Source organism: Mirounga angustirostris, unplaced genomic scaffold (genome assembly GCF_029215605.1).
Source record: "Mirounga angustirostris isolate CCGP_5_RB_7025 unplaced genomic scaffold, mMirAng1.0.hap1 SCAF_11, whole genome shotgun sequence".
In the NCBI taxonomy this organism is placed as follows: domain Eukaryota; kingdom Metazoa; phylum Chordata; class Mammalia; order Carnivora; family Phocidae; genus Mirounga; species Mirounga angustirostris.
The window spans coordinates 6,711,274-6,726,358 of record NW_026991719.1 but is presented as its reverse complement, the minus strand read 5'-3'; the positions used below and the strand labels follow the sequence as shown (position 1 = coordinate 6,726,358).

At 49.6% G+C, this 15,085-nt stretch overlaps 1 protein-coding gene and 2 long non-coding RNA genes across 6 annotated transcripts in view; 1 reads left to right on the top strand and 2 right to left on the bottom strand.

Annotated features, from left to right (window-relative positions):
• Positions 1 to 9,635, bottom strand: part of LOC135361900 (uncharacterized) — a 33,126-nt gene extending 23,491 nt beyond the window's left edge. Inside the window, exon 1 of the long non-coding RNA XR_010406027.1 lies at positions 5,912 to 9,635. This is a non-coding gene — a long non-coding RNA (uncharacterized LOC135361900). The remainder of the gene's footprint in view (positions 1 to 5,911) is intronic.
• Positions 1 to 10,045, bottom strand: part of SHROOM2 (shroom family member 2) — a 149,835-nt gene extending 139,790 nt beyond the window's left edge. Inside the window, exon 1 of one of the 4 annotated variants that reach the window (XM_064573708.1) lies at positions 9,694 to 10,045. In XM_064573708.1, the coding sequence (XP_064429778.1) occupies positions 9,694 to 9,858 (165 nt within the window). In that variant the 5' untranslated portion in view covers positions 9,859 to 10,045. The remainder of the gene's footprint in view (positions 1 to 9,693) is intronic. The other 3 variants (XM_064573707.1, XM_064573706.1, XM_064573709.1) reach the window with 3 other exon arrangements.
• Positions 10,046 to 10,594: 549 nt separating this feature from the next.
• On the top strand, positions 10,595 to 13,090 carry LOC135361898 (uncharacterized). Its single transcript, XR_010406025.1, has 2 exons — positions 10,595 to 10,724; positions 11,489 to 13,090. It is a non-coding gene; the product is annotated as an uncharacterized LOC135361898 (long non-coding RNA).
• The last annotated feature ends 1,995 nt before the right edge of the window (positions 13,091 to 15,085 follow it).

The window sequence follows — 15,085 nt, the reverse complement described above, 5'->3', positions numbered from 1 at the left end:
AGAAGCAGGCTTCCCGCTGAGCAAGGAGCCTGATGCGGGGCTCCATCCCAGGACCCCGGGATCACGACCTGAGCCGAAGGCAGATGCTTAACTGACTGAGCCACCCAGGTGCCCCAGTTTTCCAATTCTTTTTTTTTTTTCTTTAAAGATTTTATTTATTTATTTGAGAGAGAGAGAGAATGAGAGACAGAGAGCATGAGAGGGAGGACGGTCAGAGGGAGCAGCAGACTCCCTACCGAGCAGGGAGCCCGATGCGGGACTCGATCCCGGGACTCCAGGATCATGACCTGAGCCGAAGGCAGTCGCTTAACCAACTGAGCCACCCAGGCGCCCCCCAGTTTTCCAATTCTTAATGAAACAGAATTGAATAGTGCAAAGGGAGGAAGGGGAGGAGATAAGGAATTTCAATTTCCTACAGTTAATTTTATATTTCACCTCACTGAATTCCCAGGATACTATAATAGAATGGGAATGACTCTAGTTTGACAGTCTGAGGATTGGAGATTGAAAGGGTTAAGGACAGAGTCAAGATCCAGCCTGAAATGCAAGCATTGCCACTTAACACTAGCAAACCTTCCCAACAAACTGGAATCACTGTGGCCACACAGGGGGCAGAGGTGACCACACTCACCTTGCTGATCAAAGCAGGGATCCCCTAAACTGGTACACCTCACATCAGCTTTCAAATCTGCTCTATACTGGAAACTTATTTTCAGTAGAGCTAAGAGCTACTGTTTGACAAGGACAGGATCGGCCCAGAAAGAACCAACAAAGCTATGGCCTTCAAGGACTCCCTAGGGAAGCAACCTCACCAGATCACTCAGCCACATGCACACAGCTTCCAGAGAACACTTTGGTCACCTACTCTTAAATACCTGCAGACGACAAGGATCACTGGACATTCAAAGAGAGCCTTTAACAGGGAAGAGAGAAGCCAAAATAAAAAAGCAGCTGAGCTGGGAAACTCAATCTATGCAAAAAGAAGACTTAAAAAAACAAAAAACAAAAACAGCTTAATTATCCTCAAAAATATGAAAGAAGAACCATGAAACAAGATCAGTAGGAGATAAAAAAGGAACAACAAAAAGTTTGGCATAAAAAAACAGCATAAATTTAAAACTCAATGTAAGGACTGAAAGATAAGGTTGTAGAAATCTCCTCAAAAGAACAAAAATATGGGGTGGGCTCAGCCAGTTAAGCATCTGACTTCAGTTCCGATCACGATCTCGGGGTCCTGGGATTGAGCCCCACATCCAGCCCTGTGTCCAGCCCCTGAAGAACCCAAGGTCGAGCCCCACGTGCTCAGCGTGGAGTCTGCTTCTCCCTTTCCCCTCTGCCCTTCCCCCTGCTCGTGCTCTAATAAAATCTTTTAAAAAAGAACAAAAATACAAAGAAATGAAAAATAAGTCAGAAAAAATTAGCACCAGTCCAAAGAGCAAGAAACACAAAGGTGTGCTTTCCTGCAGCAATCCTGAGCACCAATGGAGAATGAACACCATCTGCAAAGTGCTGAGGGAGAACGATCTCCACCGGAGACCTCTATACCAAACAATCCACTCACTGTCAAGATAAAATGACATTTTCAGATACAGAAGGTCCTTAAGGACTATTCCCTGTGTGTTGGAATATATTAAAAGATTTTTCACAATTGGGGAAGATTTGGAAGCCGAATCAACGAGAAGTGTGTAAGAAATCAAGCAAAGAAACAAAAACTACCATTAACCTTAGTGATTATGAAAACTTGCACCGGAGAAATAACTCATAGTTTGTACCACCAGGCTCAGCATCGATAGCACTGGCCATCAAAATAACGCAAACAGCAAATACTGTTAACTCCGTGCTTCTCAAAGGGGGTGATTTTGCCTCCCCACAAGAGACATTTGGCAATGTCCGGAGACAGGCTTGGTTGTCACAACTGGGGTGAAGGGAGCTACTGGCCTCTAGCGGGTAGAGACCAGGGAAGCTGCTCATCTTACAATGCACAGGGCAGCCCCCCCAAAACAAAGAGTTGCACTTGACCCTTAAACACAGGGGTTAGGGGCACTGATGCCCCACGCAGTCAAAAAATAAGTGTACAACTTTTGACTCCCCCGAAACTTAGCTACTAATAGCTTACTGTTGGCCGAAGGCCTGAGTATTAACGTAATCTTAGTTTCACATATTTTCTATGTTGTATGTATTATGTACTATATTCTTACAATGAACAAAGCTAGAAAAAAGAAAATGTGATTAAGAAAATCATAAAGAGGGGCGCCTGGGTGGCTCAGTCGGCTAAGCGTCTGCCTTCGACTCACATCATGATCTCGGGGTCCCGGGATTGAGCCCCGCATTGGGCTCCCTGCTCCGCGGGAAGCCTGCTTCTCCCTCTCCCACTCCCCCTACCTGTGTTCCCTCTCTCGCTGTGTCTCCGTCAGATAAATAAATAAAATCTTTGAAAAAAAAAAAAATCCTAAAAGAGGGGAGCCTGGCTGGCTCAGTCAGTAGAGTATGCGACTTAATCTCGTGCTGGGGGTAGAAAAATTAAATTAAAATTAGAAAAAATAAAGAAACTCATAAGGAAAATATATTTACAGTACTGTATTTATCGAAAAAACAAATACATGTATAAGTGGACCCGCATAGTTCAAACCCATGTTGTTCAAGGCTAAACTGTATTTGACCCAAAATGTCAACAGTGCTGAAGCTGAAAAACCCTTTTCTAACCAAAATGGTGATGTAATCAGATTTGAAGTGTGGGGTGGATGGTGGGAAGAAATGTGCCAGGGTAGACGGTGGGAAGGAGGTGTGCAGAAAAAGACTAAATCCCAGTTTTCTACATAGTGGGAAGTCAACAGTTAGGAACAAGCAGAAGTAGCAGCAATAGAGAATGTAAGCAAATGCCGAAAGCCAGCAGCTAAGAAGTTTCACTCATTGTCCCCAGGGAAGGGGAAACGGCAGTGGGGAGCTGTTGGTATGATAACAGCGTCCGAAGAACTATCTGATTATTTAAACTGTGCCAGAACCACTTTGATATAAATGAAAACAAAACTCAAAAAGATACACTAATATTTTGTCCCCTTCCTCCCACGAATAAGTAAAAATGTTGCCTTTACAGCACACAGAATCTACCAGGCCTGGAATATTATTTGCCTTTGATCTGAACATCTTAGTCGCCTCTGGCCAAAAGAAAGATAATCCCAACCCTGCCCAGCCGATCCCGAGCACAGTTCTTCCTTCCCCATCGCAGAGATGGATCATGGTCCCTAACAACACCCTAGAGATTAAAAAAAAAAAACAGCCCAGGTTAAAAAAATGTTACTTTTCCGTTACAGTTCAGAAAAGCCTGCCCAGAACCACCAACATTCACACCAGTAAACAGAATAGGCTCCCTCTACCAGAAGACAACGTAAATATTAGATCCAACAAGGTAACAGAACAATTCTCCCAGAATATACCAGTGTTAGACGCTGCCCATGTTTTAAAAAGACCAAAGAGAGTAACATGGAACCCTCTAGTTCTTTTAAAATCCTTCACGTGAGAGGAAGTTTTCAGCTTGGAAGAGCTGCGGCTAGCAGAATTTCTCCCCCAAGTGTTGCCCCACTCCTGACCACCGTGTTTCCAAGTAAAAGAAGTAAGACCTGAATAAAAAGTCTATTCAGCCTTTCAATCCTTAAATTATCTTGTCGAATGTTTACAGTGCTCCCAGTGTACAAGAAGAAAAGCTCCTCAGAGGCCCTAAGGAATCCACAAATCCAGGTTTACTGGCATGCTGACACAAAATAGCTTTGGCAAGAGGGCAACTCCAAGCTGCTTTCCAAGTAGACAAACCAGCCCTTTCCAAACAGGGAGCCCAGCTTCTGTGCCCGTGAAATAGAAAGGTAAGAAATCCCAGCTCATTGGGACAAGGTGAAAATGACTATTTTTAAGAGCGTTTCATTATCATGCTATTCTACATTTAGCTCTCGGGCAAACTAGCTTTCTTTTTTCAAAAGACGAACGTCAGGACATGTTAAGAAATACTTAGAACTGCATCAGGAAGTCCAAGTCCAACATGGTGTAGAAGTGTGATGCACAGCTTACGTTTACAGCTTTCTACCCCACAGAAGCCTGTGGGTTTATAGATGGGAGACAAGCTCAGCTCACTTAATGTCTAGGGAAGAATCCTCCACCCATTGAACCTCGCAGCCACCAGACTCTGGGATATGATGTTACACCCCCTGACCTCCCACTCCTGCACCCGACGCACCTGTGGAGGACCAAGGACGAGAGGAGAAGTGGGCCGAGTGCGGGAGGCAGAGACTGCGGCAGGCTAACAAAGACACGCGGGACAGCAGGTAAGCAGCTCTACCAACGGAAAGGGGCTTTCAGCACACGAAACAACCGCTCACCTCTTTTTGTTTGTTTGTTTAACCATACTAATGACTCTTAATATACAAACGAGTCTTCGGAATTAGCCTCATCGGGACAACTCAGGGGTCGGCAGCTGGCCTCAGAAAGTGCCTGGGCTCTCCCAGCCCAGGGGCTGCAGCAGGAGAGCACCCACGGCCCGGCGTGGGTGGCCCCAGCCTCCGGCCGCTGACTCCTGTCAGATGCCAGGATCTGGGAGCGCACGCACTGACGTGCTTTCACAGAGATCGAGCAAGATCCACAGAGAAGCTTACATCTGTCAGCTCCTAATCCCCTGCTGAGTTCATCACATCCCTCTTTTTTTTAAAAACTTTTACTGATACCTGACAAAGAACTTGGTCTGTTGGGGACAAATACAAAGACATGAGGACAACAATGTGTCCTGACCAAGGCTGCCACTAGGTCCAACCTCCCTGGTCCCCAATGAGCGCCTCAGCCAGGTTCCGTAAAATGGAGCCCCCTTTCAAGCCACTAAGGCAGGCGCCTCAGGTGCTCAGTGCCCCCCAGCCCCACCCACCACCAACGGCTAGTCTTTGCCCTGAGCCTTGTGCTGTCAGGAGCTCTGGCTAATGGCTTACTTAGGACATTTGCCACCTGGCTGTGTGACCTCCATTCAAAATACGTGCCCTGATTCCCGTCCACCCCACCTTCAGTATCCAAACTAGAAAGGACATTTAAGGACTTTGACTCATATCCAGAGAAATGTTTTAAGGGTATGAAGGCCCCTGAGAGGGTGAGTCAGCCTGGGGGCATCCCAAGGCGCAGCTCTCCTGCCCTGCTCTAGGATGTCAGTGTTCCTCAAAGGCAACCCAAAAGTCGGTGGCTTCCCAAAGGAGCCACCCTTGGGACCACACCAGGCCCAAAGCAACGTCTTGCTTGGTGCTTCTGGCTAGGGCTCTGGCATTCTTCAGGGAGGGACTCTAAGAAAGGGCAAAAAGGAGGGGCTGGAGCTTCATTCCTTCCCCCCTTAAGAAACATTCCTGAGACTGCAGGGGGCCTACTGACACCCAGCTGGTGCACAGAATGCTCCCTAACGAATCCCCAACCGCCCATTTGAAATTCTAGGCCCTCCAGTAACGTTTTAGAGATCAGGCCCCTCCCCTAACCCCCACTGATGTTTTACGTTTGCTGAATCGATGGAGAAAGGAACATGCAAAAACAGGGGACCGCATACATCCATTGTATCTGTTTACACGGGGCCCCGGATAACCCACATCGAAATGTGGCCTTGGAAATCCCAACAAGTCAAAATCTTTGTGGTTTCTTAGGACACAGACATCACTTCTACTCCCTGTCGGACAGGAGCATGGAAAAACAGCCGCACTGTGTGTTTTGCAGACCTAGTAAAAGGTCAAGCTAGAAGCCAATGTAAAGGTGCTGAGCGGATACAAATCTGGGTGCCACCTTTCAGCAGAGGTCTGCTGGGACTTCACACATGCACTTCAAATTCCAAGAATGCCACTCCTAGGAAGTTAAGTATCCCTTTTGACTTCAAAACTAGACCCAAAGAAAAGACTGTCCTTACCCAGCAGCCCCACTGAAGGCTCATAAAACAGCACTCAGGAGTTCCAGCTTCATTTCCTTTCTCGGGCTACAAAAATGCAGATGAAGCAAGTATTTGTTTGAGTTTTACTATGTAAATAAAGCCTATTATCAGGGTCAGCACTTGGGAAGAAAACAGCCCTTCAGGAAAAGCCTTCCAAAAGGCCAGTGTCCTCACAAAGAAAAATTAACTTGAGCTTTAAAAGCCAAAATCCTTTTAAAAACTAAGGTGCTGACACTGTTCATCAAACAAGGGCAATCTGGCCCACAGGTAACATCTGACAGTCTGGAGACTTTTGTTGGCTGTCACAGCTGGAGTGGGGGTACCCCTGGCATCAAGTGAGTGAGGGGGGCCCAGGAATGCTTCTGAACATCCTACATAGCCCACGACAGCCCCCACCAGAGAGTGATGCGGACCAGCATATCAGTAGTGCCGAAGTTGAAAAATCCTCATCTGATGGATGTGACAAAGTTATTTCATAGAACACTGCACGTGTTTCCAGGCGAACTGAGTAGAGGGGTTAGTGGGGACATTTGGGATCAAGAGCTGGTCCTTGGGGGCCTTCTCATGACCTGCCAGCTTTGTGACCCCAGGGCACGCCATTTAACTTCCCTTTGCCTTAGCTGTTGCATTTATAAAACGGGCTGATAAAATTTCCTGATCTGAAGATCACAGATTCAACCAGCCTTGTTCTTTGCATTCCTTACAGTTCTAAAATGTGCACTCCTATGAGGCTTCCAAATCAGACCCCTATTATCATAAAAAGAGTGTGTCACCTTACACTTGTCCAAGCTACCCCCACATCAAATTCTGTTAAATAGAAAATGAATTGTATAATACCCCAGGAGTCTTATATGTAAAATATTTAATTACAAGTTTTTTTAAAAGAAAAAAAAAAGCCCTATTAGAACAATTATAATTTGGGCCCCAAATAACAACAGTTGTTACAATGAGCCCCAAATATTTTTCAGTAGCTACTGAGGCAGAGTCAAAACTTGGATTAATCCAAATTCTGCAGGTGCAACAATTTTTCCCAGCTCCACCACAACAGTGTATTGCCACTCTTTAAGTGGTTCTAAATGGACACACTTTCCTTCATCCTTTTCTAATAATGTGACAGTTAATTACCAGCTGTTGGAGTGTAAGCAAGCATAATTGATGACTTAATCCAAGAGAAAAGACAGGCATGTGAAATAGTGCCAGTACCATGCAGCACGTAGTTAAAAATACACAATACGTGCGCAAGCGTGCACCTCTGTGTGTGTTTACAAGTGTACCTGGAAACTCAGTACGGAAGTCCCAAACTCTCCTGAATCCTTTCTTTTCTTAAAGATTTTATTTATTTATTTGAGAGAGAGAGAGAGAAAGAGCATGAGTGGGGGTGGGGAGAAGGAGAGGGAGAGGGAGAGGCAGGTTCCCCGCGGAGCACGGAGCCCGATGCCAGGACCCTGGGATCATGACCTGAGCAGAAGGCAGACGCTTAACAGACTGAGCCACCCAGGCGCCCCTCTCCTGAATTCTTTCTATCCTAAGTAAAGAAACCACCAATTTCCAGTCACACTGCAGTATCTATAAAAACTAAGCAGCAGTTTGGGGCGCCTGGGTGGCTCAGTTGGTTGGGCGGCTGCCTTCGGCTCAGGTCATGATCCTGGAGTCCCAGGATCGAGTCCCGCATCGGGCTCCCTGCTCGGCGGGGAGTCTGCTTCTCCCTCTGACCCTCCTCCCTCTCGGCTCTCTGTCTCTCATTCTCTCTCTCTCAAATAAATAAATAAAATCTTAGGAAAAAAAAAAAAAAAACTAAGCAGCAGCTTAAGGGAGGGATGTATGGGCCTCTCAGAGAAGAACCCCAAACATTTTTATTCCTGCAAAATCCTGAAACAGCATCTGGAAAGGCGGAGTACGTACACTGGTACTTACCTACCCACAAAAACTTTCAAAAGAAAAACAAAACAAAACAGACCAAAAACACCTTAGCAAGTACTGTGCAAGCTAACCAGCAGGCCAAATCAGGAGCAAAGGGCCTCACATGCCCCAAAAAGGCCCTGGTGTGTATTTCCTGGGTTTTACTGCCCACCTCCCACAGTCTAGACCGGGGCCTCTTGGACAGAGAGAACAGAAGGCCACTAAGAATACACCAGGATTTTTAGAACCTGGAGTACCCACAGAAAGGAGGAGGTGCTCGGGGATCCCCTTCTCCAGCTTCTGGTTAAACACCTGAATTTGAGTTTAAAATGACCTCCAACTCTCTTACACTGTGTAAAGCCAAAAGGCAACATTTCACCTTAACCAATGTTTTGCAACTTACTCCTTCAATTATAATAACAAGTCTGAGGAAGATGCGTTGACTTGTGTGTACACCTCTTTTTTAAAAAAATACATGAAATGCTAAGGGTGTTAGTAATTTACCTGCTATCTTTTAAACTTTTACCATCAGAAATGCCCTGTAAAACCTTTATTAAAAAGGCATAGGGTTAACACGCTTTTGTACGCATATATGCAGGAAAATACCCTTGCTGGGCAAGCTGCATACACTTTGCTCACCATCTTTTCAAAGAACCCAGTTCGTTAATGGGTTACACATTAAATTTATAACAACAACAGCCTCCTTCCCCAGTTGAACATAAATTCAGTGCCTATCTAAACAAGCCTCCCCTCAGAGTTTCTGGTTTTGTGAATACAAAAATGAGAGAAAATACAGAACAGAGAAGTTTGGTGCCTCATTTGCTATCTTGGACAACAAAGCCACACCACTTCCCATATTCATCACGGGTGGGTTGGCTTAGGAGTGACCTTATACCTTCCTGCTGTGGTGAGGCAGGAAAGTAGGAAAAAACCCAGCAAGTCACCTTCAAACTCTTGTAGTCGCCAAGAATTTTTACATTTTAAAGGGAACTTTGTCCCCTGGAAAAGCCTAACCCAACCCTCCCCACAGAAACGGCCACTTTTAACCAGAAGAAAACAGGGTGATAGATTTGTTGTTTTGTGTTTTCACAGGTCTATCCAAGTTCAGCTGATCAATTTCAAGATCGATTGCTGTTTAGAGACAAGAGAATTCCAAGTGTGAAAGCACCCACCTTCCCTTACCACACACACTTAACGCAAAACACATTCCTGATGAGACACGTTAGAAACTTATTGGAGCTCAAATCCCACTTTGAAAAAGGACACTGAAAGTTTCGGTACGTGTCTGCAGGTCCCAGAGCGCCACGGATCTAGAGCTGGAAGCCGAAAGTCAGTAAATATTGATGGGCTGATGGGAATCGAGAAGCTGGGCGGGCGACAGCTGCACGTCTGAGTTTCCTAGTGATAAGGGGTACGGGTTCAAGGGGTGCAGAACCAAAGGCCTTACGGTGACAAATACAGGTGGGGCAGTTCTGTCCACCCCCTGGCACGTGGGGCTGTTCCTCCCCAACCCCTGGGCAGCCAGCCCCACAGGTGCAGGCCGCCGCTGGCGAAGCCTGGAGTGACAGGGGACCGAGCCAGGCCCCTTCTCGAAGGGGGGAAGGGAGGGGACCCGGAACAGGAGCCATTTAAACCCCGCGCGGCTCCGGGAGCCAGCAGGGCTGGGAGCCGCCGCAGAGGGGCCGGGACCGCGCACCTTCGCGTGTTCCGGAGCCCCCGTCCCGCAGGTGACCCAGGCAGACTCGCGCCCCCGGGTTGGGGACACGATTGGGCTGCCCCTCCGGCGCCCCCAGCCCCGACGAGAACGCCCGCCCCGCGGCCACCTTTGGGCTGTCAGCGTGAGGGCCCCGCGGCCGCCTCACCTTGGTGATGACCAGCGGCTCGCCGTGCTCGCGGCCGCCCTTTAGGGTGAAGCCCCACGGGGCGCCGCCGCTCAGCTGCACCTCCACCAAGCGCCCGCCGTCGGGCGCCCGCGCCTCGGCCTCGGCCAGGCGCTCGGGCCGCGCGCGGGGCTCGGCACCGTCCATGGCGCGGAGAGCGGAGGCGGCGCGGCCGCTCAGCCCCCAGGGCCCGTCCGGCCCGCGCCCATGCACTCGGAGGAGCCCCGGCCGGCGAGGGCGAGGGAAGGTCCGGGCGCTCCCGCCGCCGCCGCCGCCGCCGCCGCCGCCGGCCACTGGCGAACCTGCACGGCAAGTCGGGAGGGAAGTGCCGGCCGAGGCCGGGGAGGGGGCCGGGCGCGGGCGGCGCGGGGCGCGGGGCAGGGCGGGCCGGGCCGGGGGCGGGGCCGGCGCGCTCCGGGGCTCGGGAGCGCTGCCCGGAGGGTGGGAGGGGCGGAGGAGGCGCGCGCTGCGGGACCCGCGCGGCCGCCGGGGCTGGCGGGGCTCGGGGCGCTCGGGCGCAGGGGCGCGCGCCCGGGGCTCCCGAGCGGCCCCGGGGGTGGGAGGGGGCGGGGGTCGGCGCGCGCGCGGGACCTGGGCCGCCGGCTAGGGGTGGGCGTGCGCGCTCGGGACGGCCCCACTAGTTACCCCGGGGGTGGGAGGGGGCGGGGGTCGGCGCGCGCGCGGGACCTGGGCCGCCGGCTAGGGGTGGGCGTGCGCGCTCGGGACGGCCCCACTAGTTACCCCGGGGGTGGGAGGGGGCGAGCGCCGGCGCGCGCACGAACCTGTGCGGCTCGCCGGGTGCAGGAGCGCGCCCCGGCCCCGCCGCCCCAGTTCCCCGGAGGGTGGGAGGGGGCCGGGGCGCGCGCTCCAGCCCCCGCGCGGCGCGGCGCCGCGGGGTCGGGGGGCGTTGGGCGGCGACGCGACGTCCGGCCCTTCCTGCCGCGCCAGCGCCGGGCGGCCCTGGGAGGCTCGGGGCGCGCCAGCCCTCCGCCCGGGGGGCCGAGTCGCGGCAGGTGAGGCGGCGGAAGCGCCCGCGCGGGGCGGGGCGGGCCGGGGCGGGGCGGGCGGGCGGGCTGCGGTCCGAGTGCCCGGCGCCCTCCATCTTGGAGCGCGCGGCCGGCCCGGCGCCCCCGCCTTTGTTCGCGCGGACGGCGGGCCGCCCGCGGCCGCCCAGGTGAGACCGGAAGCGCAGCGGGCGGCTTCGCGCGGGTCCCTGAGCCACCAGCCTGTTCCCGCGCCGAAGCGCTCTGCCCCCAGGCCCGGGCGTGGGGCTGGGGCGGGGGGCCCCGGGAGCCCTCCACGCACCTACACCGCCCCGGCCCTCCCCGAGAGCCTCCCCCGCCGTGCAGCCCGGGCCCAAGCGCTGGCTCTCGGAGGCTGCTCTTGAAGTCCGGGCGGAGGAGAGGGCGCCTGACTCCTTCCCGTGAAGGACTGCCCGTCCTCCCACAGACTCCCTGCTGCAGCGCCCAGCCCAGATAAGGAATAGCTTGCCTCTTGGCCTTTCCCAGCTCTTTTTAGCTCTTCCTAGAGTTGCAGTCCAGGAAGTCTTTGCATTCAGAGCCTGCTCTCACTTTGGTAGGGCAGTGCCACGAGGTCTCAATGTCCCAGGGCTGCGTTGCCTACAAAGGAGAGGTGGTGGTCTGAAAATACGGAAAGGGTGTGCCACCTATTTTCTGCCCCTTTTCAGCTTACATGGAAGTTGGGTATAAAGAAATACTCGCACTGCTAGGAATTTGCATGTTCGCAAAAAAAAAAAACCTTTTTATTTCGTTTGTAGTTACGTAGCTGGACGCTGGTGATTGCCTGTTTCTCCAAAGCAGCTACCTCCAGGTACTTTGAGCCGGTGAGGATGGAATAGGCGGCAAGAAAAAGCTCAGAGACCACTGGTCAGAAAGAGTGAGGGGTTCCTGTCACTGTGGAGCAGGGACAAGGAACCTCAACTCCGGTCTCAGGGTCTTCAGTGGTCACGTGAGGGATTTCCATTCTGTGGCCTGCATCTTGTGGCGGATCGTTTTGTGTCTCATCCACGCAATTGAAGTAAGAGTGCAAACTTCACTGGGCACTTGTCATGGCCCTGGGCAGTGATTACTGCCCCATAAGTAACTTCCAAGCTACAGTGTCCAGAATGTCTCCAGTTAGGGGAATGAGCTGATTTTTTTTTTTTTTGTAAACGGAGACTTAAGGAGTGTGCCTGTTAGAATCCATCTTAAGTGTACCTTGACTGTCCTGGTAATGCAGATCTGCACAAATTGATTAAATTGCACAGAACTAAATACACAGGAGTACGTGTAAAATGAGGAAATCGAAATAAACTTGGTAAATTGTATCTGTTAATATTCTGACTGACGTGCAGGGTAGAGGATGTGCCTCTATTGTTTCTTAAAACCACGTTGAATCTGTAATTATCTTCAAATAAAAAGTTTATTTTAAAAACTGGACAGATACGGGGCGCCTGCATGGCTCAGTTGGTTGAGCGACTGCCTTCGGCTCAGGTCATGATCCTGGAGTCCCGGGATCGAGTCCCGCATCCGGCTCCCTGCTCGGCAGGGAGTCTGCTTCTCCAAACTCTGACCCTCCCCCCTCTCATGCTCTCTCTCTCTCATTCTCTCTCTCAAATAAATAAATAAACTCTTTAAAAAAAAAAAAAAACTGGACAGATTATGAGAAACCAAAAGATAGAGGACCATATAAATGCACCTACAATTTTTGGAAGTTCGGTAGTCTCAAAACAGCTCCCCCACCCCTCCCCTTGGTATTAACTGAAATCTCAGCCATTAACTGGGGCTGAAATTCAGACCACTCGATTCACTAAAGCAGAGACAAAGATTTCATTGTGTCTATAAATCACAAAGTCATCTTTAACATTTTATGTTGATTATATGAGATTATCTATCTGCCACTTGAAAGGGTTACAGTGTTCATTCCTTAAATATAGGTGCAGGTTTACACTTATCCTTACTAAATTACCATTTTGCTGAGTTTTTTTCTTAATCTTCACACTAGGCATCTCTCCTGGATTAGCATTATTCGAGTATTTATAAGGCTGCTGTCTATATAGACATTCATAAATATACCAGAAGGGACTGGACCAAGTCTGTGTGGCCTGCTTTGAGATAGATGCCCTCCTCTCAGACCCTCTTAAATTCTTTCATTGATACTCTTGGGTTTATATAGCTGAGCATATCTACTATCACACCTAGACTTCTGTATCATGTCCATTAAATCCTTACTAGACACTGTCACATATCTTGGAAAATATCAGTATCTTGTGATGGAAGGCATTGCCCCAATTTATTAACCCTGCTCCCCTTTTGGAAGAGTTGGGTAAGACACTGAACCAGTGTGGACTTAGAGTGGTGATGGCTTTCTTTTCTAAGAACTCAACTGAGCCAGATTTTCCAAGGATGGTATATATTTCTCAACATCTAGCTTTTTCTTTTGGAAGGCCAGGGCCAGATATCTTCTGACTATTCTCAGCATTTCGCTTCTTGGACATGCAGCTTCATTGCTTGGAAGACCCGAGGGTGAGCATATGCTCTTCTGGACATGTAGAGCATGATCCTATGACCCTCTATATGTAGGCATTCAGTAGCCTTGGGTATGCCACATTTTCAGATCTGAGGCTTACTTCCTTTGATAGAGGGGAGATAGGTGAAATTAAAGGTAATTCTTTGAGGCGCCTGGCTGGCCCAGTCCATAGGGCATGTCACTCTTAATCTCGGGGTTGTGAGTTTAAGCCCCATGTTGGATGTGGAGATAACTTAAAAAGAAAGGTAGTTCTTTCACTTTATCAATAGTGAATGAATCAATCAATGAATAAAAGGCAAATTGAACCAGCTTTCAGCTTTCCTTTTTATGAAAGAGTTAAAATTATCTTAGTTTTTTGTTCTAACAAGAAAAGAGATTTTTAATTATAAAATGTAGTGGAGGATGGAGTTCCAAAATTTTGCCTTTATCTTTCAAACTAGTAGCTCAGGATGGTCAAGCTTTCCAGAACATCTGTGGCAATTTTTTTAAAGGCAGTTTCGGCCATTTTCTTTTCTTTTTTTTTTTTTTTAATTTATTTATTTGACAGAGTGATAGCACGAGTAGGCAGAGCGGCAGGCAGAGAGAAAGGGAGAAGCAGGCTCTCTGCTGAGCAGGGAGCCCGATGCGGGGCTCGATCCCAGGACCCTGGGATCATGACCTGAGCCGAAGGCAGCCGCTTAACCGACTGAGCCACCCAGGCGCCCCTCGGCCATTTTCTACTTTAGCCACTATGTGCCTGAGCACAGGTGTGAGGACAGCTAAAGGAAGACGTTGACGCAATGGCTTTGCCCTTCATCACCATCATCATTATATTGTCATCTTGATACCTACAATCGAATGTTAGAAACATTGGAATTTCACTTAGCTGCAGATCTTGGCCCGGTGACAGAAGCTGAATGCTGCACAACTCTGCCCCCATCGCCTCCCCCTCTCACCTGAGAAGGATTTTACCCTGGATCTTGTTGTTAGGATATTTACAGATCTCTAGGGGAAAACTTCCCCTTTCTGTGCAGGGGTGGGAGGGAGACTGCGGGGTCTTTACTTACGACTGACACCATTATCCTGTTCATGGACTCCACATTGGGAGTTTGCATCCTAGCACTCAGCGCCTTTAGTTGAGGAAGCAAGGAATTAGCAACTAAGGAGTAACCACCATTCACAGGGAACCTACTTTGTGCAAGGCACGTTACATAAATGGACTCAGGTCCAAAGCTACTTAGAGCAAGCATCACCCCATTTTACAGAGGAAGAAACTGAGCCCCAAAGTGGCTTAATACCCTGTTTGAGGTTGCTGAGCCCAGTCTTAAGAAGGACTGCTATTCTTCCCCTTGCAGGGACCAGTGCCAGATTGGATATGGCGGGGCAGTTTTCACTGAGCTGGTTAGTTGGCTTTCCTCTGTAAGACATTTAGACAGTGAGCCACCTTTTGAGGTTCCCTTGATCTCCAAACAGGAAAGACACTGAAGCCTCCTATGTGGAAACTTTGCCTATAAAACTGGATGCTAATTTAGGTTTGGTTGAGTTGCAATCCTGTTTCCTTGGAGACATGTCCTTTAAAGTATATGCAGGGGTGCCTGAGTAGCCCAGTAGGTTGAGCTTCTGACTCTTGATCTCGTCTCAGGTCTTAATCTTTAAGAAATATATATATAAAATAATACTTAACTTTTCAGATTGGGAGTATTTAGAGAGCTACTATTTTTTAAAAGTGTTTATATTTTAAAATGCAGTTTTAGGTGCCGCTGGGTGGCTCAGTCGGTTAAACATCCGACTCTTGATTTCGGCTCAGGTCATAATCTCACAGTCGTGAGATCAAGACCCGTGTTGGGCTCTGTGCTCAGTGCAGAGT